At 34.7% G+C, this 27170-nt stretch overlaps 1 protein-coding gene across 21 annotated transcripts in view; it reads left to right on the top strand.

Annotated features, from left to right (window-relative positions):
* DGKB (diacylglycerol kinase beta) overlaps positions 1-27170 on the top strand; it is an 835560-nt gene that overhangs the window by 212314 nt on the left and 596076 nt on the right. For 12 of the 21 annotated variants that reach the window (XM_034963734.3, XM_057302829.2, XM_057302824.2 and 9 more), the window contains 2 exons: positions 10639-10715; positions 14418-14438. In XM_034963734.3, the coding sequence (XP_034819625.1) occupies positions 10639-10715; positions 14418-14438 (98 nt within the window). Of the gene's footprint in view, positions 1-10638; positions 10716-14417; positions 14439-27170 lie in introns of those variants that run through there. The other 9 variants (XM_057302827.2, XM_057302830.2, XM_057302826.2 and 6 more) reach the window with 3 other exon arrangements.

The following is a 27170-nucleotide window of genomic DNA, read 5'->3' as shown; positions in this document are numbered from 1 at the left end:
CTGGAAGCAAATTCTTCAACTACATTTAATTATGTGTCCAGTTAGTTATAGCCTCCTTCTCACATTAAAGCTTCATGCCTCCGGACATACCATAAAGATGAGTAGATGCATAAAGCCACAAGGTAAATATGACACATTCCTGAGTTTTGTTCTCAATGTAAGATTTGGGAACAATATTTTGGAGTTTTATGTTCTTTAAAATATGTATGTGAGCAAATAATATTCCTTAAAATGTATATGCTCACAGGATAAATAGACTTTGGTTTCTCCACATTGCCTAATATTGTGTTTGTTGGTAAGTGTACAGAGAGCTGAATCTTTTTATGTTCAGAAACTAATTGTCAACTTTAATGATTTTGTATTGTCTTAAAACAGGATGTTATTAGTGTTGTGACTAGAGAATACAGAATTGTTGCTAGAATGTTTGGTTTGCCAGTAAGTGTTTTGCAACCCACATAATAACTTAAAAAAATAAAATAAAATGAAGTTGTCATCTTCTGAACTAGCGTGGGTTTAAATATTTTTAATGTACACATTCAAAAATGTAACTCATACTTGCATTTCCTTAAACATTTTGATTTACACACATAAAATGTCTGCATTTAATTCTATTGCCCACAAAAGTGAATTTTCCAACACAAAAAAATATACAATTTCTATTTTACATATAACTTTAAGACATCTTATATTGTATTCAAGTTGTTGGTTAAAGAGAGGAAGTTAAAAGCATCTAGTGAAAATGTAAAAGAAAATTAAGAAAATTGTGAATAATCTGAAATTAAGGTTATAGAAAAATGAAATCCCCAGAGCTTAGCTTAAGCCTGATGGCACAGATGATGATGATAAGGGCTCACTGTCAATGAATATATACTATGCACCAGCTACTAATCCCAGCCTAAGGACAAAGAAAACATTATTATTATATCCACTTACCAATAGTAATGATGTCACCACAAATAGTGAATGGTAATTAAGCAGCTCTTGTCAATCTGCCTTCCTACTTAGGTAAACTGTCCATGCCTCCACTCTAAGCCAGACCTTCTGCTATGAAGAAGATTGCATTCTCTCTTACCCACTAAAGGACAACATTCTAGTGGGTGTTAAAAAAATTTTTTTTTAATTTTTTATTTTTTTCGCTCTCGACTGAATAATTTCTATTAGCATGCTGTTTTTTTTCTCTTTTTTTAAAAAAATTTATCTTGCCTTCACTTCTTGCAGTCTAGCTACTGCCCAAATTCTTTCCTTCTATGGCAAAAAAATGTTTTTGAATGAGTTGCCTATATTTGCTGCCTCCCATTCCTCTCATCATATTTTCTCTTAAACTCACTCTGGGTTTATTTTTTTTTCCCCAGCTACTGAATTGAAACAGCCCTTGAAAGGGACACAAATGATTTCCTTCTGGCTAAACTTAAAAGTCTTGCTAAATCTGCTCCTCATTTAACTTGATATTACATGACACTTTGCTTTTGGGATACATTATTTTTCCTGGTATTCTTGCTGTTTCACTAGGCATTCATTCTTAGTTTCCTAGCAGATTGCATCTCTTTTCCTGGTACTTGAACTGCAGAGTGAACTGAGACTCAAAACTCAGTCCTTGCTATCTTATCTATCTACAATCACTATACATGTGATGTCATCCAGTTAAATACTGTTTATATAGAAATTATACTCAAATTTCGTTCTTCAGCCCAGGCTTCTCTATTGGGTTCCACACTCATAAATAATTGCTTTCCTAATGGCTACACTTGGATATCTAATATATTTATGAAATATAAAATGCCTAAAACTAAAATTGAAGACTCCTCATTCCAAACATGCTTCATCTGCAGTGTTCCTCATTTTACTTATTGGCAAGTTTATCCCTCCAATTGCTCAAATCTACAACTCTGGGACTCTTGACACATTACTTTCACAACCCATATCCAATCAATAAGGAAATTCTTTTGGCTCTACTTTCAAAATAATTCATCTTTCCTACTCCACCACTAACACCTCCATGCCATCACGTCTCTATACTGCATTGATATAAGAATGTCTTAATAATGTATTGTGTTTGTAATCTATCTTCTTGCACTAGAATACAAACTATAGGATTAGGCATATTTTCTGTTTTGTTCAATGATATATTCCAATAGTTAGAACAGTACTTGTTCTAAACTCAATAGGTGGCTTGAGAATATTTGAAAGAATGATTAAGAAGTCATAGCTGCAGGCTTTTTATTTCTGTTCTTTATCTCCAGATTTGTCTTTAAAGACCTATTTATTGTTTCTAAAGTACAAATAATCATATATAGATTGATTCATTAATTATTGCTTATCAGAGCTGGATGTTAGCATTCTTTCCCAACTCCACATTAATGATGTCATGTGGGAGGCTTGAAATTGTCATGGTGGAAATATTTACAAGACAACAATTGGCAAACACTACAGTAGGCACCCTTCACATCCCGAAGAGTTGTTAAGCATTTACCAGCACACTATTGGTCCACACCAGTCAATTCTGTCCCTAATAATATCTCTTAATTAGCAATTATGTTTTCAATAGAAGTTTTTAGTTATAGTGTAGATGAGTGGCTCGAAGGCAAGTATACTCTTTTTCTTAATGTATTTTCTACACAATAAAATACGTATAAAGGTGGAAATTATTTCACAGGTTCCTAGTGTCTGGATAGGGTTGCTGGCTAAATTAGCAGATATTTGTCTATCAAAACAAATGACTCTTACAAATATTTTGTGCAAGGCATTGGATTAGATTCATACATCAAAACATTAGATGTAGATAGATGAAGGAGTAAAAATTACCAGCAAATACAAGAAAGAGTTAATAAAAACTGATGTTTAAGAGGATTAACAACGATAATAAATATGAAAAGGAGAAAGGAAATTTTCTTCATATTCTCAAATCTGTAGTCATTTTGGAATTAACTAATTTTTATTTTTGCTAAGTAGAAATACTTATTGCTATATGTGTAACAGCTTGCTCAAAGATATTATGCTCATTATCTTTTTAAGCTAACAATGATCCCAAATGCTTAGCAGGAACAAGTAGAGAGTGACTTGCACTCAGAGCAGCTTAAAGGATTTTCCCAGAATCCTGTGGTGAGCCTGGAGCAAAGACCTGAACAGAGGGTTTGGTTTTTATACAGCTTTTCCCAGTGTAGCAGTATCATTAGAATATTATTTTTAGGATTTTAAAAAATCCAAGTGTATAGATTTCAAATAGCATATAAACTGCTACAATATGGCTGTTATTATTTTTAACAATAGTTCCATATTTCTTTTTCAGTCACTTTGTACTTTTATGAAAATTCTCACACAAGTAGATAAAAACTTCTGTTTCTTATTGACTAGTTCTCTAAATCTCTTATTCTATAGTCCTGTAGGTATTTATTTTCTGCTGCTGGCTCTAAGTAGAACTTCTTTTATATCATCTGGGGAATTTCATTTAATGACAATATTATTTTCTGGATCTCTCTGCTGGATTCCAAAATGCTATTTTTGCTATTGTGACCTAAGGTGAGAGTAAATAAATCTTTAAATAAAGTGTTCTCATGAGGTTTTTTTTTTCTTCCCTAAAAGAAGTTCCCCGTGTAGCAATCAGACAAAATATATATTCATACATAGGAAAACTTAGCAGGATAAAAATTGCTGATTAACTCTCTCTTTATGAATGTATTTAAGGATCAGAGCAGTGATTAATTCCATCTCAGCTGCATATAAGACTCAACTGAGAGGCTTTTTTAAAGGTCCTCATGACTAGCCAGTCATGGAGATGTAGGCTAATTAAATCTGCCTCACTGTGTTTTGAGTGCAAACATCAGTGTATATTAAAAGCTCCCCGGATGATCCTGATATGGATCCAGGTTTGAGTATTACTGGGTTAAATGAAGATAAAGCACTATTTCACTACTTTTAAGTACCATGTAGCTAAGGGAAACTTTACGAAATGTAACATTGGACTGAATGCTACTATGTTGTCTGCACAACAATTAATACAATTTAACTATACAATTGTACAATTAAATTATATAAATTAATTATAACTTTAACATTGACATAATTGATAAAGATTTTTCTAATTTAAATACTTAGCATTAATGTGTCTGCACATTAATGCTAGCTAAGTATTTAAATTAGAAAAATCTTCTCTTTAAACAGTTGAAGTTGCAGAGCCCTCTCTGCTACAGGGTTAATATAGTTCCTGAAAAAATGCTTTTTTGCTGAGCACAGGAAAAGTCTTCTAGACCACGAATATCTTTTGTGATAAGAGGAAAAAGCTATGTGGGGAGGCTTAGATTTTAAAGGAAACTTTTGAAAGCACTGAATTGAGAGACCCGAAAGATGACTTTTCCATGGTCCCATTGAGCCTCTCTCACTTTGTAAAAACTATCATATTAGCCTGGAAAACCAATATCTTTACTGAACGTGGGAAACATGGCACTATTTTGGTTAAAAACAAAAACACCAGATAATGAACTTACAGTCAGTCCACTAAAAACACATTATTTGCAAAAATGACAAATGCATTTTGTAAGTTGGGTCTTGGCTTTAACAGTAGAATATATGATAGTCTTCTCACAGCAGCTATGACTACTATTTAGGTGGCAAAGTTATTGGCCTTGACCTTTAAAATATATTTACTGTATAGGAGTTTGAATCACTACTGTACATTCTTTCAGCTGTGTGATTTTAGCTGTTGTAATAATGAGGTTCCTAAGCCAAATTATAAACTTGTATTTGTTCTTTTTCCAAAGTGACGAGAATGGGTTTGGGTCATATACAATAGCTTGAATCATTATGTGAAACTTTTTAGCTGTGTGATCCTAAGTAGGTAATAATTTCCTTAACTTTGATTTCTTCATGTGTTAAGTGGAGTGAATATTTGTTAACATTATTGTGAATTTTAAATGAGATAATAGAACACTTTGCAAACTCTAAAATGCTCATGCATTCAAGCTATAATTAATAGTGTTACTAGTGCCCAATGCACAAATGAGATGTAGATTCTAAGAGAGTTATTATGGGGTGTCCCATGGAGGATGAGTTAGGACCTACTGTGTTTGTGGAGGTCCTGAGAGATTTTGTGGATAAGTTGACAGATAAACCATGCCATACATTATGTTGAACTTCACTCAACATTGGCAGGATTCCTGAGGAAAAAAAAAATCATCAGCAAAAGAAGAGCTCTAAAATCATGGGATGATGGGATGCCTTCAGAATTGGATGAATGGATATTGAATAGTAAATATGGAAGATACAGAAAATAACTGTTGGAAGATAGATTTGGATCATATTTTGACACACCTATGGTGCCAAGAGGAGGAGTTTGTGCTTCAATCCAAAAGCAACAGGAAACAGTTGAAGGGTGATGATTTGTTTAAAGTCACGTTTAGGATGAAATAAAGGAACAAGGATTTGTTGGGCACCAGACACTTTGCTAGACACGGTATTGCCAGATCCCTATCATTATTCTAATTTTAAATATTAGAAAACTGAACCATGGAGAGGTTAAAAATATGCCCAGGGACATTCAGCCAAGAATTCCAGAGCCAAGATTCAAATCTAAATCTAGCTGGCTTTAAATCTCTCCATTACTTCATGGAGCCTTTGAGATTAATCTGACAGGTATGTGTTGAGTTTTTTGGAATAAAGAGACAAAGAGGCAGGAAAATCACAAAGGAGGCTCACTCAAGATGTAACAGATGCCTAAAGAGATGTGAGAGGAACTAAAAGTGTTTCATTTTTCATGTAGTACTTTTTATGATCTATTTGCATTTTCTGAACGTTACCAAATGCTATTAGTCATTTATTTATTTTCAATTCAAACTAATGTAAAGGGTCTTTAATTTTTCTTGAAAATCGTTAAAAATTCTGAACGTTGTAAAAGTAAATAAAAATTTAACGTTGATCCCTAAAATGTAGTTCATTTAACTCTCATGGCATTGTTTATTACATGACTCAGCCAAAATGAGAAGATTGACAGGGTGTGTGCATTTTGGGGGGCCCCTGGAATTACTCAAGTACCAGAGCAGGTGATAGAAAGGTAAAGTATAGGAGAAAGTCAACTCATCTCCCCATAAACATTTTCTTTGTTCTTTCCCAGATCATTCCAAGAATGTTTGCTTAATAAAACACCTCCCGCTTTCATGCTCAGTACCATTTTCAGCTCTAAGTTGATTCCGACAGTGATGAAAAAGACAGCCCATTGTCTCAGCTGTAGTTATTGGTATAGTATTAAATTACTTGCTGGGAAAATGGATATGTTAGTCAAAGGGCAGTAATTTGTATTCACTGTTGTTTTCCAAGTATCCTGCCCTGCTAGTCAAGCCAAGCATAGGAACCTCTGAAATTAGCCCCATGTTTCAGAATTTCCCCAAGTCATACCCCTCCTTTGCTTTCCAGGAGACCCAATCTTTTGTGCTGCGCATCTGTCCAGCTCCCTTATCCCAAGAACTAAACCTGCTGTTTTCAACCTGGCTGCTCAGCACTGGGCTGCCTAGCACTTCACTGGCCAATCTTCCAGGTTCTTTCTCCCATTACAGACATGTATTTACTAAACTGATCTCCAAGCTCACAGCTGCCTGCCTGGCTGGCTGCTTGCCTGGATTTCTCAGCATTGCTCAGCCTAGTATCTGTCACTGTGCTCTTTCCTGAAGCTCTATTATTAGCTGAATTATGACTGAGGCCACGTCTTACTATCTGTTCATCCAGGTATAACTTCCTCTGTTTATTTTGTCCTAGAAGGCAGGTCAGGCCTAGTTATAGATCCTTTCCCCTCTCCACTGCCCCAGTGTAGTTTTGGACAGAATGTAACTCAGAGTTGGCACAATAAAAAAGATAGGAATGTTTATGGTGATAGGCCATAGGAAGAAATTTGGACAAGCAGTTAACTTACAAATAAGATAAATGTGTGTTCCCCCCAAAAGAAGGTAAAACATAGCAGTAGGATTTTCACAACCTAGTGCAATTTGGGTGTCCAAGAAGACATGTAGATAATTCATGTAAAAACAATGCTGTTGAAAGGTTATGGATATCTTGAACTCTCTGGTGTTCCATGCGCAAATCCTTATCTTTAGAAGATTGACCGGTCAAATCAGGGCCTCAGCCTTAGAGAAACTGGGCCCAAGAAATGTTATTGAGACAGGAATACAAAAACAACATAATGCTCCAGTTTCCAAACTAGATTGTGAAGTGGAGATCAGGTCATAGTTAAACTTCAAATATTAAGATATTAGAACTGGAACTTGAGAATTGGAGAGGCAGTGAGTTGAATTGATAGTGATTCATCTGAATATCAACTAGAGCACTTTAAATTGTCTCAGACCAAGTCGTTATTGAGCCCTAGTTCATGGAAAGGTCAGTCATATATCTAGAGGTTTTTGGCTGTTAATTTAGCTCATGATTTCTCTGCTAAGAGTATTCAGTATAAACTATGACCAGTACACTAGTAAAATATTGTAGGAATAATTTTATGAGCTTTCCCCTTCTCTGAGTCATTTATAAATAATTACTGAATGTGTTTTTCACTCTCATAGAAACCTGAAACGAAAAGGCCATCTAAGCAGTGTCTCTAAAGTTGTGTGGCAGGCCTATGTGGGAGAAACCAAAATTGTTTTCTCCGCTTTCCATGTTATCATTGGCCTAAGATATGGTTAAAATAAACTTAGTCTCTTGAGATATGATATTCCAGAATGTATGCATCTGTGTATGTATGTGTCTCTGTGGGTCTGTACAGTATGGGTTGCATCTACGATTATGGATAAAAAGAAGTAAAAGCAGTTCTGCTAACTTAGAATAGTGCCTTATTATCCACAAAGAAGAATTTGAGAATAAGGGGTCAGCTTCACGTCTCTTTTTGATATGCAGTTTGGTCTCTCTCTGCAATGTAAGTGTCTAACAAAGTACATATAGAAGCAATTATTGTAATTTTTTGCCATTTAAGAATAGCTCTGATTAATTTAATCTCAATATTTATTGCAATTCTATTGTTTCAACTTTGTGATGAAGTTGAAAGTTGTGCTAAAATGAAAACACACATTTTCTGCCCTAGAACAACCTCCAATCTAGCAAGGGACACGACATAAAAAATTAACTCTGATCACAATATGGAAAATGCCAGCAAATTATACACCAAAAAAGAAATACATAGGAAGCTGTATAGGCATCAAGCAAATGCGCGTGAGCACGCACGTGTGCACACGTGCACGTGCGTACACACACACACCCCAGAGGATGTCCACAACAAAAAGACAAACCGTCCAATTAAAAAATGGTCAAAGAACTTGAATAGACATTTTGCCAAAGAATATACAAATGACCAATAGGCATGTAAAAAGATGCTCAGCATTATTAGTCATTAGCGAATGACTAATCAGATGTGAGTCGAATCATTTCACATCCACTAGGATGGCTATAACAAAAAAAGGGTTAGAAAATAACAAGTGTTGGCAAGGATATGGAGAGACTGGAACCCTTACACCTTACTGGTGGGAATGTAAAATGGTATAGCTGTTGTGAAAATCAATTTGGCAATTCCTCAAAACACTAAACATAGAGTTACTGTATGATCTGGCAATTTTACTATCAGGTATATAGCCAAGAGAATTGAATTATATGTTTATACAAAAACTTGTACACTTGAATGTTCATAGCAGAATTCCTAACAGCCAAAACCTGGAAACAAGTTGAATGTACATCAGCTGATAAATAGATTTTTTAAATGGAGTATATTCATTATAATGGAATATTATTCAGCTATAAAAAGGAGTGAAGTACTGATACATGTTATAACATGGAAAAACCTTGAAAACACTAAGCTAAGTGAAAGAAGCCAGACACAAAGGAAACATATTATATGATTCAATTTATATGAAATATCCAGAATAGGCAAATCCGTAGACACAGAAAATAGACTAATGATAGCCAGAGGTTAGAGGGGAGAAAATACAGGGAGTGACTGTTTAATGGGCATAAGGTTTCTTTACAGGGTGATGAAAATGTTATGGGATTAATGAGTGGTAATGATTGCATGACATCATGAATACGCTAAAAATTACTGAATTGTACACTTTGAAATTGTTAATGTAGTCAATTTTATGTGACACGAATTTTATCTCACTTAAAAGTACTGTTTCACAGGCTGAGCACGGTGGCTCATGCCTGTAATCCCAGTTCTTTGGGTGGCTGAGGCGAGTGGATCACCTGAGGTCAGGGGTTCGACACCAGCCTGGCCAATGTGGTGAAACCCTGTCTCTACTAAAATTATAAAAATTAGCCAGGCATGGTGGTAAGCCCCTGTAATCCCAGCTACTTGGGAGGCTGAGGCAGGAGAACCGGTTGAACCCAGGAGATGGAGGTTGCAGTGAGCCGAGACTGTGCCATTGCACTCCAGCCTGGGCAACAAGAGCAAAACTCTATCTATCTATCTATCTATCTATCTATCTATCTATCTATCTATGTATCTATCTACCTATCTATCTATTGTTTCACACACATACACAAACCCACAGAATTTACAATATAAAGAAAGGAAATGGTACATTCCAAGTAAAAGTACAATTCACAAAATATAGGCATTATATATTCAATGGACATCTATGAGAGAGTTTTCTAGCAGGATGTTTCAAAAGCTAATTTGTGAATTAGTTTTCTGGAACTGGGAAATATTTTGTGGTAGTCCAAGTATCACTGACTCTTAGGGAAGGTCAACAAGAATTATATTCAAATGGTAGCCAATAATTTTCCATGCTTTGTTCCATAAAAGAAAACTGGGAAATCCATGTATTTCCTACATTTTAATTTTGAGGTTTTTTCATTATTATTCAAACTTGATTAAATATTTAGATGACTTACCCATATTTGTTAGCTATTATTTCCTTCTAACTTAAAAATGCATTGTAATTCTGAGATTTCTAAATCAAAAATTATATTTCAATAAGTATAATGAGCATATTTTAGCAGACTGAATGTATATATCTATATCATATTAATATATTTAACTTTAATTGTAATACTGATAATTCTTTTATGACATTATTTTATTAACTTAAAATTGCTTGTCACCAACTAATAAGATGAAAGGTTTAAAAATAATAGTACTTTTGAAGAAAATAATTTATAATTATTTTGGTAATATGTCTAAGCTTTGTTTCTTCATTGAATAGGGTAAGCTTTAATTTATACATAACAAAACTAAAATGTTATTCATAATGCATATATAAGGTAAAATATGTGACACAACTAAATTAAAGCTTACTTACTAAAACTTTAATTACTAAAGTAGGCTTTAGTTTAGTTGTGTTATGTATACAGAGAAAATTCTCCTTAAAAATATCTACAAGATACTAAAATCTATAGCTTCCCTCTAAATGGATTCACCATTGAGGCTTATCTACCCATATTATTTTTCTTATCCAGCTGTATTGTTTTTATTTAATGCAGTGATCTTTTTGTTTCTTTGCAATTTCTTTTCCAATTAAATAGTCTTTCAAAAATGGCAAGAGATATTTTATATGTTGGTTTTTAAATTTAGTTTCTGCTGATGCTTATTTACATTTTAAGTGGTCTCTGTTTCTGGACTGGGCTATGCAACCACAGTATGTGCATATAAACAATTTTTGTGTTTTCTGTTTTTTATAGATTCTACAAAGAAATTAAAGGATGTTCTTGAAGAATTCCATGGTAATGGTGTGCTTGCAAAGTATAATCCTGAAGGGGTAAAACTTCTTTTTCTTTATATCAGTTTCACATATATGCTTGGAAGAGGGTATTTCTTAATAAGAAATTCTTGGAAAAATGTATGTGTGTGTGTGTGTATGTATATGTACACATATACATTATATATGTATGATACAGATGTATGTATATGTGTATGTGTGTGTATATATATATATGCACACCATAAACCATTTACCATGTATCATAACATAAACAAAATGAAGTTCATAATGCAGTGCTATTCTAGAAGATATATTAAATGTTGTGCATTTTTTGTTCAAATAACTCTTCTATATTGTATGCTTGAAAGAATATGAATCATTTAAGTGTAGCATTGGTTCTTTTCCTAGAAGTCAGGAAACAGCATTGGATAAAATAGAGAAGGAGTATGCTTGGCTCTCAGTCTATGACCCACGAATTTCAATCCAAAATGGATATTGGTGTAGGGGTAGGGAGTTACCCCTTTCAGGCAATTATTTCCTTGACCAAAGAAGGATTTTGTGTTGCTTATACCTGGTCCGTCACCTTAAGGAACCAACTTGTACAAAAAGGGAGGAATTTTTTTAATCTTCTATTTTACCTTTTACCAGTAAGCTTAAGATTTCTTTAAGATTTTCTTATGAAAACTTTGCAGGTCTTGTCAATTGCTTTTGAATACCATGCTGGAATGAATGCCTTTTCCTTCCTAATTGTTTGTTAAATAACCTATTTAATATTAGTTGAGAGATGTTACATTTTAAATGTTCGATCATCATTACTGTTAGTTCATTTGCAGCTTCAGAAGGCAGCATTTACGTTGCTTCATACTTCTCTTTGCAAAAGACCCTTTTGTCAGGATGTATTAACTAGATAGATTTGTTTGCTGACTTAAATGTGACTTATTTTTTGCTATTATTGTTTTTTTTTTTTTGTATGTTTGCAAGAGCACACTTCTTAGTTATCTTTCAATATTGTACTTCCCTGGGATTTCTAGAACTTAATTTTAGTTATCATAACCCTCAAGATATTCAAATTGTTTTGAAATTTCCTATCAGTATTTCTCGTAGTTAGCTATTTTTCATGTCATATTTTCTTATTCTCTCTACATTCTGGTACATTACTGTAACTTTTAAAACTCTTTAGCCTGGAATTTATTTTCTTCTTAAAAAATAAAATTAATATTTGATGCCTATAAATGATGGAGAAAATAAAGGCTATTTAAAGCCGTTCCCTTTTTCTGTATTAGAAAAAAAATAGATGTTTGACCTACATTTCCCTTGTATTTTTCTAGATGCCATAGAGGAGGAGGAAAAAAAAGTTAGCAGCTAAACTTACAAAACTGAGACTCTCAAAGCCTAAGAAAGCAGGGTGGGAAAAGTAAAGATGAGTTATAGCACTGAATTGCTATAAGACACAAAAATTGTCATTAATATTTATATTCACAACAATATTTGAAAACTTACATGCTTATCTAATCTATATACAGAGATAAAACCTGTTTTTCTCCATAATGATAGCTGCTGGCTACAAACTCAGTTAAGTGATCTTGTTTGCAAAGCAGCCTTTTTGCTTCAATTATTTTTTATTTATAGGACTCTCAAGACTTAGTCTTACTGTAATTATATATTTCATGAGAATTATCAGTCGCCATATGCTGCATTTTTTGAGGTAGTTATTAGATCATTATTAGACACACATATCACCCTTTTCAACAATGTAATACATTTCATAAATGTACAGATCTATTGTTGAAACATGTTATTAAAATAATGAACAGTTGAAAAACAAAAAGTTAGATCTCATTACAACCCAAGAACAATTCTAAATTAAGAGCAAAACCACTCTCTGATCTTAGTTAATTTTCATAAAATTTTTCCTTCAGAAGAAAATTTTAAGGCTTATATAACCATTTAAAAAACTAGTATGTATCTTCTAAAAGCCAATTGAAAATAATTAAGAATATCTAATGATGAGAAATAAATCTTTATGCCCTTAAAGTTCTCTTCAATACATGACCTCATCCAATTTATAAAAAATTACTCTTACAATATGGCAGAATTCCTAATGTCAATTCACATGTGAAGTTATCACTCTCCATTGGCTGGTCAAGTTGACCCCAAAGTTGTTTGCACTGATGACTAGTTAATGATGCTGAATTATACAAGAAAAAATGGACAATTGAGTAATGCAACCTGAATTTGGAATGAATAATTAATTCATTGTTTTCTAAAAGGAACATAGCTTGTATCATTTACATAAAATGTATTTGCAAAAATTAAATTGCTTATCCTCCTACAACATAAAGCTGTTTAAATCGTAGATGTACTATTTTGCTTATAATTCACTTGAATTACTGAAGTTTTAAAGTGCTGGGGACAAAAATTTAACCCAAAAAGATATGACCTGTTGAAGTCTATTTTAATAGAGAAAAACTATTAAGTATAATATGTGAATGAATCATTTACTTTTAATTCCCATCTTTTAAAGATGATTTGATAATCATTCCTTGAAGAAATGAATAAGAGAAATCTAAACAATAGCCTTAAGGATTCTGTAGGAATAAAAACCATTCAAAGGTCTTGAGATTCCCAAATTAATAAAATTACAAAGTTTTTAAATAAAGAAACTATTTTAAGAAAAGTGAAACGATTTGTTCAAGATTCACCAGCTAGCTTGTGACAGTAACCACAACAAAAACCTAATTGACTAGAATCCCAGTTTAAGGCTAATGCCCTGTGCTCTTCACTTCATTGACCAAGCCATAGGGGAGAGGAACATCCTCTTAGATAGGAAGGAGAAAGGTTAGGGGAAGGCATGGGAAGACATTGCTTTTGTAGTGAGTGTGGCACTTCCCAGTACACATACATATTAATGACTCATGCCTGACAAAGGGAGAGAGTCTTACCTCCACCTACTCTTGTGTAAATAATATGATGTTAAGAACATTATTACAGCTAGTTTGTAGCAGAGATCCAGTTTCAGTGAGGTTATTCTCAGTAAAACATAGTCAGGCCATGTAAATAGTCTCCTGAGAGCAGTAGAATTTGGTAGTATGAGGGGAAACCAGTTTAGCATTCCACGCATTTTTTTTTCTTTTGATCTTGGACTTCAAGTTCAATTCCAAATTGTTCCACTCACAGCTGAGATATGGGAAGAAAGTGGCAGATGTATATAGAAATATATTTTAATCTTTAAGAGTATGGAGAGATGCTAGGTGTGATGCTAATAGAAGGAAATCTTAGGAATGGGAAATACATATTCAAAATCTAATATACCTTTATATAGATGGTTATATTTCTCTTAATCCTCTAAAATATTTTAATCACACTGTATGTGTTACATATTATATTTATCTAATGTCAGAACAGTTTGCTTATTATATACAAAGATTGATCTAGTCATTGATTCTGAAATTTTAGTGTACCTCAGAATCAACCGGGGGGCTTGTTAAAACATGGATTGCTGCCTGCCTCCCCCCGACCCCACGCAGTTTTAGATTCAGTGTTTCTGAGGTGGGGGTCAAGAATTTGCATTTCTATCAGTTTTCTAACTTATGCTGATGCCACTGTTTCGGAACCACCTTTTGAGACCTATGGATCTAGGGTATGTTTTAAAATCAACCTGTAAACTTGAATTTTTAGCTAAATAATCAGATATAAGAGATAATGAGTATAAAGTATCTTACATTAACACATGTATTCTTTCTTTCCTTGCATGCACAGAAACAAGACATTCTTAACCAAGTAAGACATTTTCTTTTCTATTAAAGTCTGTCTTTTCTTTCTTTATTCTGATATGATCTATGAATTTCTCATCCATATCACTGAACTATACTTCTGTACCAATATGATTTCTATAGTATACAAGGTTGCCTATAATACTCATAGGTTATAACTGAGTTGGATGTGACAAAATTTTTAATCCGTCAAAGGATTTCCTGCCTTAATAGGAGCTGGTACCTTAATAGGCAAAAAGGGTCTCAAGTGTGGCCTTCAGTTTTGTAGACTCTGGAATTTATTTTTCTAATTTCATGAAGATATATAAGGCTGTGCTATTATATTTTATTTAATAAAAGTCTTAATTTATTAATTTACCATGGGAAATTTTAAAATTGCATTTAAAATGCAATGATAAGGCTTTGTTTTGTTTTGTTTTGGTTTGTTTTGTTTTGTCTACAGTGCTGTGATAGAATCTGTGGGGGAAACATAAGCAAAGAGTTGTTGATTTTGCCCTCCTGGGAAGATTATTCAATCTGTTGCTTCAACCACTCTCCCTGAAAATCTGTTTTGTAAATTAAGTTTTAGAACAGTAGTTCAGTTGGGTGCACAGAATTACAACACATTTTCAGGTGCTCTAAATGGACATTTTTAATCACACTAGAGTAGCTATATCAATTGTCTTCGCCACTGTAGAAATATTTCTTGCTAAAATGTATGAGTTGTCTAAAACCGTAATATTGTCTCCTTTGGGCAATCTTGGATATGTACTAGCTTCTTCTTATTCTTAAATTGTTTGATGCTTTTAATGACAACAGCCACTGTAATTTCATGTCCAACATGTAAAGTACAATTATAACATCAGAATGATACTGGTGGACTTAGATACAGATCCTACATCTTACAATATTCTATAAAGAGGCATTGGTAACATGGCAACTCATTGACTGTGGCGAGATTTACTAGCCTCCATTTCAGAGCATGGCCTTTTCCTGATTTCGTCTCTGACTTTTCTGGAAACTTGTTTCCCCAAATATGGACTAAATAGGCTTTATGACATTTAAGAGGCAATCCCTTGGAGTAAATGATTGTTTTCATTTACTCCAATGTAGTCATTCAAGAATGTCTGCATTTTCAGGACTTGGCTATTAAATGACTTTTGTTGAGCACCCAACAAACACACCTTTCTCCACAACCTACATCCTTACTAGAGGCTGTCTGAAAATTCATGTCAAAATAAGCTCTAGCTTTTTGGAGAGTCAGCAGAATGAGTTTCTTCCTTCCTTTTCCTTGCCCAGTCTTTGTTTCATGTGCAGTGGCTTAGTAGGCAAGCAATTGCAGTTACAGAATAGAAAGAATTGACAAAACTGAGGGTATTCAAGGGGAGAAGAATGAGAGCCTGCACATATTACTGCTCTGTGTGTGCTCTTTGTCTATCAGTGTTCTCTGAGTGTAGGATTTTCTCCGTACATGTTTCATGTCAGTAGATGTTCCTTGGCCTGAGGCTGAGTTACGCTTTCATAACTCCACAGGGCCTTGCTTTATTTTTGCACTTTGTACCCTGTATTGTAGTTTCTCTTAATGTGTATACCCTTTGCATTCAGACAATATGCTTTTACCCCTTAATAAGGAACCTGGGGATTCAAAACCTACCTTTTGTAGTGCTGCTGCCTAAAGTAATATTTTAAATGTCTTTAACAAGGATAATGACACTGATATAATTATTAACAATGATATAAAAACCTTTTTACTGTAATCTATAATTATCCTTCTAGAACCAAATTCAACCCTTTCCATTATGGAAAGCATAAGGAAAGTATAACAGAGAAAATAGGGTCTGAGGAGTCTGACTGAACCGAATTCATCTTAACGGACCTTGGACAAGTTTTCTATCTTTAGTTAGTTCACTTATAAAAGGAAGAGAGCATCAGCCTTATTGGACTGTTAAAAGGGTTAGGTTCTAAAGTGTATGTATAATAAATAGCTCTGTGTCTTGCACATAACGGGTGTTCCACTAATGTTTAGAGACAGTGGCTGTGGTCATACTTTAATGACCAATGTGATTTCATAGAAAAGTTCTAGAGAACATGCCAAAGATGAAAGTGAGAATATTGGAGATATACCACCAACAAATTCTGTTTCCTTTATTTTCTCAGGACCTCATTTTCTCATTTTAAATTGAGGAACTATAACTCTGATGTCTTCTGCATTCAAAAATAATTTCCTTCCACCATGTGGTAGGAGTGGGGAACGTGACGTGTAATTTGCTTCCCCTCCCAAACCTGGCCACAATCCTGAGTGCTGTCCTGATAGCAGAGCTATTGTCTGTTGTATTGCTTCACTTCCTACAACTGCATGGTGCTAGCACAGTTAGTTAGCAAGGAACAGAAATAGTATGTTAACCGGTATTTCTGCTTCTCTTCACTATTACCATCAATATAGTTTCAGTGATGTTCCTCTTCTTATCAAATCTACCTACAATTATAAAATACAATTATACCAATTGTGATCAATTGCTTTCTTTACAAACAAGTTTTGAAATCAAGCATAAATACATTTGGGAAATAAATAAACAAGTAACTCTCCTTAGTTTAATGATAAATTCCAACTTTGAAAAGTGGAATTTAAATTCACACTGTAGAATGTTTGTTCTTTCATTTCTTTAATAACATTTATTAAACAATTGATACAGAAGTTAAAAACTAATGCTGGGGTTTTTAGGTGATCTTTTTGTACTTTTCCAAGTATAAGTTAAAACCAACATTACTCTGTCACATCTAAATTTTATTTTTAGGGTTTATCTGTTGTTTTTACTTGTGCTTTTTCATCATTAGAAATGGCTTTTTTGGCCAGGTATGGTGGCTCACACCTGTAATCCCAGCACTTTGAGAGGCCAACGTGGGCCAATCATTTGGGGGTCAGAAGTTTGAAACCAGCCTGCCAGCCTGGCCAACATGGTAAAATACTGACTCCACTAAAAATACAAAAATTAGCGGGGTAAGGGAGTGAGCGCCTGTAGTCTCAGATACTTGGGAGGCTGAGGCAGGAGAATCACTTGAACCCAGGAGGTGGAGGTTGCAGTGAACCGAGATCGCACCATTGCACTCCAGCCTGGGCAACAACAGAGTGAGACTCTGTCTCAAAAAAAAAAAAAAGAAAGAAAGAAATAGAAATAGCTTTTTCAAGCGAAAGAGCACTGCAGGGTACTAAAGGAATATAAATCTAGACATTTTGGTAGAAAGGCTTAGAATGTCTACGAATTTTAAGTTTTATAGGTGAAAGCAATTATAAATCATATTTTTAGGTGAACAAGTTAAATTCTCTATTTAGAAAAATGCCTCCAGTAGCAATGTGGGGCATGGACTTGGGTAGAAGAGAAGACTAGATATGAGTTATGGAAGCAGTCCAATCAAGTAAGAACACTAGATGACAATGGGCATCAGAATGGAGATGGAGGCGGGCAGATGTGAACACATTTCAGGTATACGACCCAAAGTAATAGGTTGTACTTTGAACATCGAAGGGTACAAAAACAGTTACAGTCAACACAACGTTTTCAAGAGTGGGAAACTGAATAATCGTACCATTACTTTTAATTGTTATACCTTATTTGTGTATATCTTTTTTTTCTCAAATGGCAGACCAATTTGACACAGCAGTAAATGCATCTAATACTGATAAACCAGTGGGAAATTACCTTATACCATGTGTTAATATTGCAAAATCTGTTTAGAAAATTATGCTTTAACTATAACATAATGCGCATTGAAGCTAGAAATATTTATGTCTTCAGTGTCAATTAGAAGCTTTTGGTGTTGGGCAATTTAAGGAACTTTTCTGAGCCTTAGTTTCTTTGTCCATAGGTATTGTAATGACTAAATGATAGCACACATATAACATATTTAGTGCAGTTCCTAAAACATAGTAACATTTGGATAGTGTTACATAATGAGGACCTGTAAGGTAAAAGACTGTGTCATACACTTAGTGATGCAAAGTCGTGTTGGATCATATAGCCCTTCAGGAAAGACAAGTTTTGCATGGAATCTGTCTGCTCATATGTGCATTATATAAACCCCCTGTGGAGATTTTCTTTAAAAGTGAACATACAAGTAAGGAATAATTAAAAACTGATCTTATTAATTGAAATTATATATACAAAGGTTTCCAAGACATTTTTATTGGGTTTTATTTTTCAAGGAGAAGATGTTAGAGGATTTATGTGTGTGTTTCAGTAACACTCACTCCTGTCCTAGTGACAACACCAAAAAATGTTTGGTGTGACAAGACAGTGTCACACCAGATTAACATAGATTTCAGCTGAAGTATAAAACAGTTAGCTATAGATCCTTGATTAAAAGACATACTGAAATCATAGTAAAAATATTCTGCTTAAACTTTTTCAAATCCATTATTTGCTTTTTGTAATTAGTAGAATGTAGTAGCATTATCTTTCTGCCATTTCCTATTTTTTACTAAAATTATATATTTCTAATTGTCTTTCTACTGAGTCTTCATAATTCTAGTCTTAGGTAAAGGTAGAGTTAATGGAGTATGTGACTCTGAAGTGCTAAAATAGTTTTCATTTGCCAAAACTAATTTAAAAATTAAAATTCAAGGTTTTCACACTTTGTACTCTTTCTCTTCAAAGGAACTATCTATATGACAGCTTTAGGGGACTATCAAGGAACTCTCTGAAATTTGAAATAATGAATAGTCAATTGCAGTGCAAGATAAGCATAAGAAATGCAATATTTAAAATATAAATTTTTCTAAGTGAATTTTAACATAAAAAATTGTATTTTGAAATCTCAGTAAGATAGCCATGCTGCATATTTAATCAATATACTTTTGCTCAGTGACCTTCATATCAATTCTTCAGTTTGATATAATTAGTTAATGATATAAATTAGAATGCAAAATAGAAATGGAACTGTAAAAAAAACTCTGATTAATTTAAATCATTATCTAGTTAATTTCATCAGAGTTCTTTGCCCAGTAAGCGCATAGTATTTTACACATATAGGTACTCAGTCAACATTGGTTGATAGATAAAGTGATTTCTTTGTGGTTTCAAACGGTTACTTTATCTAGAATAGTTGAATGATTCATTTTTGTGTTTTAGGGTTCACTTATTAATTAGCAGTGAGCTAGTTAGAAAAACATAAAAACTGACGATAGGCTATCTTTTGTCTGATACAAATAAGTGTTATAATGGTCACATGGTTCTGTTAAAATATGAGTCAGATCATGGAATTTCCTACTAAAAACCTTCTCCACATTAAAGCTATAACTTTCTTTTGATGATCTAATATCCTGTATGCTCTGCCCAGTCCACACATCGCCACAGCTTGAGTCTTTGACCTTGTATTCTACTACTCTGGTCCTCCCTCACTCCTGCTCCAGTTTCCTGCTCCTCCTCACTGGCTCCAATGGAAATTTCTCTAGCACAGGGGCATCCTTATACCTCAGGGCCATTGTACTAGCTGTCTTCTCTGCCTGAAATGTGCTTTCTCCAAATATGTGCAAATATGTGCCTCATCACCTTTAAATCTTTACTCAAAGAATAGCTTCTCATTTCCTGATAATTGGATTTAAAAAACTGCAAGCACATTCCCCCAAGAAATCTTTTTCTTCTTTATTTTTTTTCTATAGCACTTAATACCATTAGACATTGTAGACTGAGCACATTAATGTTGTTCTTATTCCTTTCATTAGAAGATAAGCTCCCTCATGGAAGGCATTTTGTGTGTTCTAGTAACATCTTTACCCAAACACCTAGAACAGAGCCTGGTGCAGAGTGGGTGCTCAAAGAACACTTTATGAATAAGAGAAAATCTACAACCCAAAACTACCAAAAGAAGTTAAGGATAGAGTGATGACATTTATTTTCATTCACTTTGAATGTGCATGGATGAATACTAGTGTCTTCTCTTTAGTATTAACAGGGATTTAAAAACAAAGGATCCAGATGGCCAGAAATAATAATGAAAGGCATATAGAAATGTGCCTTGAATCTGTGCCAATTTGGCAGTGACATCTGAGCAGCTCCCTCAGTCAGTCTTCTTTACAAATTCTCTGTTATCTCCCTAAATAGTCTGTGGCTGCTCCTTAAAGAAAAAAATGAAAAAGCAGTTTTTAAAATTTTGAAACATTTGTGTGTGTGTGTGTGTGTGTGTGTGCATGAGCATGGATGTGTTTGAGCCTACAGCAATTCAATTTTTGAATAGTCATTCAGTTAAGTCTGACCCAATTTTTATCATTAATGGCTTCATTGATATGCATATAAATGATCTCATTCTATTTAAAGGTCACAGTCTTCAAAAAGCAATTCTAATGCTGTTACATGACAGCAGTAGAAACTCTGATGCCTAAATCTGGAAATTTTCTTGTAAGTCATGATCTAAGGAAAATGTACAGATGAGGATATCATCCATTTATCAGAAATGTCTAATAATATGGACAACATAGAATTTTAGGAGATATTTCAAAAGATTTTACTAACAAGAGAAGAAAAGGGACGGGTTAACCAGGAAACACATTGAAGAAACATTTCTCAATGAATTGAAAACTCTGAGTTAGAAAATTAAAAAAAAAAACTATTAGCCAGGCATGGTGGCACAATCCTGTGGTCCCAGATACTGGGGAGGATGAGGTGGAAGGATTGCTTGAGTCTGGGAGATTGAGGCTGCAGTGAGCTATGATTGGGCCACAGGACTCCAATCTGAGCAACAGAGAGAGACCTTCTCTCAGGAAAAAAAAAAAAAAAGAGGTTTGTGTTTTCCCACATTGCAAGCCCTATCTAATGCCAGAAAATGTGAGATAAATTAATTTTGCTCCAAAGAACACAGTGAAGAAGTTTGAGAAAGAAGCTTACATTGTCAGTAACACTTCAGCAATAAATAATGTGATGTCATCTTGTAGAAATAATTTAAGAATTGAGGAAATTTTTACTCCATTCTTATATCTGTAATAGGTTTTTATTTTTCAAAGGAAGATTTGTTTTTAGAATTATTGCCTTATAAAAGTTGTTATTTGGCTCTGTTATCTGACACAGAAATGTTATAGCAAAGTATTTGAGACACACAAAACCTGAAGTTTTTATTCAGAAAGATGCAATGAATTTTACAGTTTTCCGTACCAATAAAAAGGCAAATTGGCTGGGCATGGTGGCTCACACCTGTAATCCCAGTATTTTGGGAGGCCGAGGCAGATGGATCACCTGAGGTTAGGAGTTCATGACCAGCCTGGCCCACATGGTGAAACCCTGTCTCTACTAAAAATACAAAAATTAGCTGGGCGTGGTTGTGAGCACCTATGATCCCGACTATTCAGGAGGCTGAGGCAGAAGAATTGCTTGAACCCAGGAGGCAGAAGTTGCAGTGAGCCAAGATCACGCCATTGCACTCCAGCATGGGGGGGGGAAGAGCAAGACTTTGTCTCAAAAAAATTAAAAAAAGGCAAATTAAAGTAACTTAAAAATGTATCTAAGCTGAGGACAGTTCTTCCTTTAACCTAATCCTTTTATTTATTTTATATATTATGTGCCCAAGTGTATGCTAAGTGCTTTACATCATTTTTTATCATATTGGGACAACTCTGAATGATTGATTCCTTTTTTTTGTATATGGAGTCTCACTCTGACACCCAGGCTAGAGTGCAGTGGTATGATCTCAGCTCACTGCAACCTCTGCCTCCAAGGTTCAAGTGATTCTCCTGTCTCAACCACCTGAGTAGCTGTGACAATAGGCACATGCCACCATGCCTGGCTAATTTTTTTATTTTTAGTAGAGATGGGGTTTTGCCACGTTGGCCAGGCTGGTCTTGAACTCCTGACCTCAGGTGATCTGCCTGCCTCAGCCTCCCAAAGTGCCAGGCATGAGCTAGCATGCCCAGCCTGAATGATTGATTTCATATACCACTTTATATAGAGGGAATTAAGGCTTAGAGCTGTCAGAAAATAAAACAGTATTTTGCTTGCTGAGCCAGAGAGAACTATACTTTAGAAATTTCAGAAAGTTTTCTTACATGCTGAAAAAAGAAGAGTCAAGAAGAAATGTATTGCTTATTAAGAGAAATGCCAGTGATGCAGGAATTTTTGCTCCTTAGTTCAGCTAAATCCAGGTTCTTGTCTCATGACCAGGAAAAATTACGCATGCGGACACATTGAAGGCTGAGGAGGGCAGAATTTATTAAGTGAAAGGAAAGTGCTCAGAAAAGAGAGGGGTCCTGCACACAGGTTTTCACCTCACAAATTGAATACCAGGCCACCACACATGAGCTGAAGAGGTCAGGCTCCTCCCCTCCATAAAGCACAAATTTTTGGTGGCTCTGCCCCATCATTCCAGTGCACATGTGGGCCCTTAGTCTGAGCCACTACACATTGATTTATTTCCCCACTGAGCATGTGTTAAGGGAAAGAATTTTTCTCTGTGACCATGCTTAGGCAAGCCCCCCTGTGCTCAATAACCTGAGTGGGTCAGAGGTTCTCTGTGGACCCTCCTTTATCTGCCTAGGCATTTGCCTCCTACCTCTATTATTCTCCCCTCTAAAGTGGTACACAAGACGTACTGCAGTTAGAATAGGGATGAAGACTGATCTTAACTGCTTCCTGCTCTTAGGGGGCGCTGTTTTGGAAATATGACAGTCATAACTCTCTCAAAAGCCTATTTAAGGGTCTCTGTTAAAAGGGGCCATTGTTTGAGACTCTGGTTGCATGATCGCTTGGAGTTTGATGGCCTGAAGGTGAGAAGAGACAAACGGGGTTATTAGAAGACATATATTAAAACCAAACAAAGAGGGATGGGTAAGGGCAGCTGAAAAATCCCAAGGCTGCCAGCATGCCCAGATAACTGGTGGCTATAATTATGCCTGCTAAGATTGGTTGCATGGGGCTTGGCTTTGGTTTGCTCCTTTGGTCTTATTTTCCCAGAGGAACCTCTGGGTTATGGGCACCCTATTTACTCCTATCATATGTCAGGATTTGCAGGATAACTGCTCAGAATTAAAATATTGATCCAGATTATTACATTACCCATGCCTTTTGTTTCTTCTGAGTTGTAGCCAGAAATTGCTGGTTGGTTCACAGGAATAAGAGAGTTAATGTAAAATGTAGGCAAAAAAAATTAAAAACAACTAATGAGACTAGAATTTAATGACAAATGTGTGATAAGTTTTGAAACATAATTTTTATCTCCCCGGTCCTCATTTTTGTTAAAAACAATTCATGATAGGACTGAGTTGTTTGCAAAATAGACTTCAGTCTTATACTTGGCCTGACAGTTTGCATAAAGTGCAGCAAGAATAATTATTTTTACATACACTTTTAAAATTGCTTTTGATGGAATTCTGTTCCATAAGGAATCTCAGATAGGACTTTGGAAAGCCCAGCCCAGCCATGGGTTAGCATCCTCAAATACCTATGAATTGGGTGAATTCCTCTCTTCTTGAGGTTCCTAGAATATAGAGTTCCTGGGCCCATTAGAAAGTGACATTCTTTACTCATCACAGATTAGGAACCCTGTATGAGGACTGTGTAGACAAGGTATGAGGCCAGTTTTCCCAAGGGGCTTTTATTGACTCTGCAAGTCAAGCTTGATTCCTTAAAAGGAAGCACACATCTCCAGTCGAAGCCTTGGTAAAACAACCAATTTCTCCAATTGTGTACTGTTGCCAGAGAAAATGAATTCCTATTGCACTGATGCAAATAACCATATTGCCATAAGTTAAGAATACTCACAGATAGTTTCCAAATTCTAGAGGAACCAGGCAAAGAGAAAGAAGTATGCTCCAAATTTTGTTCACATGAGTATAGCTTACTCAATTATTAAAGACTGTAAATAGCTCAAAATAAAAGTTTTCTTGACTCTGAATAACAAAACAAGGATCAGCAATGTTTCAAGCAAAAGGTTTTAAAAAAAAAGATTACTTCAGTTTTCTATTAGTTCCGTCCATTCAGTTAACTCATGCTCTGCTTGATATTCGTGAATGTTTCAGCTCTTTCATGAGTCCTGTACGTTTTCCCTTTAGTCCAATGTTACAATCTCCAAAGTTATCAGAAACTTGTATTGGAGAACACCCATCAAAGTTTTATAGCTGATTATTAACCATCTTTTGAAGGGGATCAAAAGAAGACAATTGTTTATGAATAACAAAATGACCAGGGTAGTTACAGTCAGAAATGTGATTGACAAAATGTGGTTATCTCTGTGGCTTACAATAACTTAATATAACCACCTTAATTGTGATTGATAGCATACACTCAAACATTAGAATTTTAGAAATCCCATAAAATTCTGGAACATATGTTAGCATTATTCACTAAAATATAACCTGAAGAAAATTAAACATCATTTTGGAGATCCCATGTACCTAACCATGTTAAATTATTCTGTTTACCTCTCTTCTTCTAGATGCTCTAGGGACCCTCTGTAGCATCCAAAAGCTAGGGGTCAGGAAAGACAACCTTGAAGCTGAAATTTGATTTGGGGAAGGCTGTTAAATGTTAGAGGTTTAAAACACTTGATAATTTGAAATATAATCCCAGTTGGTTATTTTGTTAAAATGATGACTCAAAAATTTTAAAATAGGGAAAACCTTTACTCATCAAGAGGAAGGACTTAGCTTTCCAAACAGTTTGTCTCCTGTCTTCTCTTTCTTTTCCTTGGCAGTCTATTTACAAGGCACATGAAAATCTTTCATTATTCATTAATATTACATAGAAATCTTGAACAAGGGAGAGAGAGAGCCAAATTTTACCCTTACATTAGTTTACTATTAATCCCAATTTTCTAATGAAACCTTATAGACAATTCTATCCAATCTAAGCCAGTTTGACCATGAGGTAAGATTCTTAAAAACCTTTTATAACCCTTTACACATTTTGCTAAAGAACAGATTAGTACCTTAAGAAAACCTTGTTGTGCTTTTATTTCATTGCTCAGTTTACAGAAAAAAAATATAATATCCTTTGAGTTTAGTCAATGTTCATACACAGGATTTCTTTTGCAATATTAAATTTAGAAACCTTCCACAACTATTTAAACCTTTAGCTTGACCTTATCTAATTTAAAACAATCCTTTAACCCTAGGCAAAAAGTTACTTGGATTTCCATGCCTTCTTACAATCTTTTCCTGAAAACACATTTTACTGTTCTCACACACCTTGCATGTAAATCTATTTTCAGTGGTGGTCTCAATTACATGTTATGATGGTAACTCTTAGCAATTTTAAACTTTAATGTAAAATCTGATAAGTTGTTTTAATTATGTACTAGGCACCAGTAAAGTTTGATTCCTTCTAGCCTGTTCAAGGGCTTGGTTAATTCAGTATGTCCTCAGGCCTTACCAAGTTGTAAAGCAGGCAAGTTGAACAGTTCTCTAAGGCCAAAGAAGCAGTTTACAACCTTAAAACATTTAGCGAACCTAGTATCTGACTTCCATAATGTAGACCACCTATTTAAATTTTAATGACATTTGAATTTTACCAATAATCTTTAAGACTTTTTATTTCTCAAAGATTAAAGCTACATGAACTAAGAGTTACTACAGCTTGTATTTTCCTTGAAAAAATATTTGATCTAATACTTATTTTTCTTTAGGCCAATTAATTAAAGTGCTTTTATATAAAAATCACATATATAACTACATAGACAGACAGAAGAAGATCCAGTAGTTGTAAGATTTTTCATTTGCCAATCTCCTAATTGGATAATTGGCCTGAGGGTGGAGCCCTTCAAGAAACAGAGGTAACAGTACCTAATAAGCAGATACAGGTGGAAGACAAAAACAGATTTTGAAAGGGATCTATCTGCCTCTAGTTACTGGAGTTCCATGAGGAAAACAGAGGTTTCTCCAAAAATGGAATACATTATATCTTTTCCATTTTTCCCAAGTAGTCTCTGTTCATCAGAAATTATCTTAGGGTCTCTCATGAGTTCATTAAGAGTGGCAAGATAAAATGGAGGAAAACAATTCAGTTGACTGGGGAAAAAATCTTTCTCAGAAAAACAAGATCCATGAAGAAAAAAACATAAAGGTCTTTTAAATATACCTATAGCTTGGATATCCACTTTTAATTAACTTGAGGGTTCTTTAAGAAAATCCTTTTAAATCCCTAGCTACCCAACTTTAGCCATGCCAGATGACTCATATTTCTGGCTTTTGAACTTTACCAACAGTAACCTTACAGGTGAAACCAACAAGCCCCAAAAAGTTATGATTTAACTGCGAGTATACAAGGTATTTTCAAAGAGGTGGTAAGCAGTTTTTACAAAAACTAGAACCTTTAAGTGTAGCTCAGAGAAAGGAAGATTCACAAAAGAAAGCTAGAAGCTGTTCATGGAGCAGGAGAGAATCAGCAAATGGTAGAAGTCACACAGGTATTTGCCAGAAACTACTCATTCCCTAAGCCAGGATTGATCCCAGGCTGCCACCGTAAAATAGCGGAGACAAAAACAACATACTAGGCAGTTTGCCAGGCTGAGTTGAACAGTGGGCTGTGGGGTCCTAGGTCCTTATCCCATCCTAAGGTACTCCTCTTTCTGACAGAACCATATAGAAAGACATGCAAAGCACAACAGATTGGCTACAGCTTGAGACCAACCTCATAAATACTTTTTGATTAATCAAAACTTTACAGAGAATCTAACAGTGATTCTTACAATTCCTTTTACTGGTTTGCACAGGGAGATGGAGGCCAAAAGTCTGACTGTTAAAAAATATTTTATCTCTTTGCCAGCATGTCAGCCTTCTGGGTTC

This window comes from Pan paniscus, chromosome 6, assembly GCF_029289425.2.
Source record: "Pan paniscus chromosome 6, NHGRI_mPanPan1-v2.0_pri, whole genome shotgun sequence".
Taxonomy (NCBI): Eukaryota; Metazoa; Chordata; class Mammalia; order Primates; family Hominidae; genus Pan; species Pan paniscus.
The sequence above is the reverse complement of the archived record's forward strand: the minus strand, read 5'-3'. Positions and strand labels throughout refer to the sequence as shown.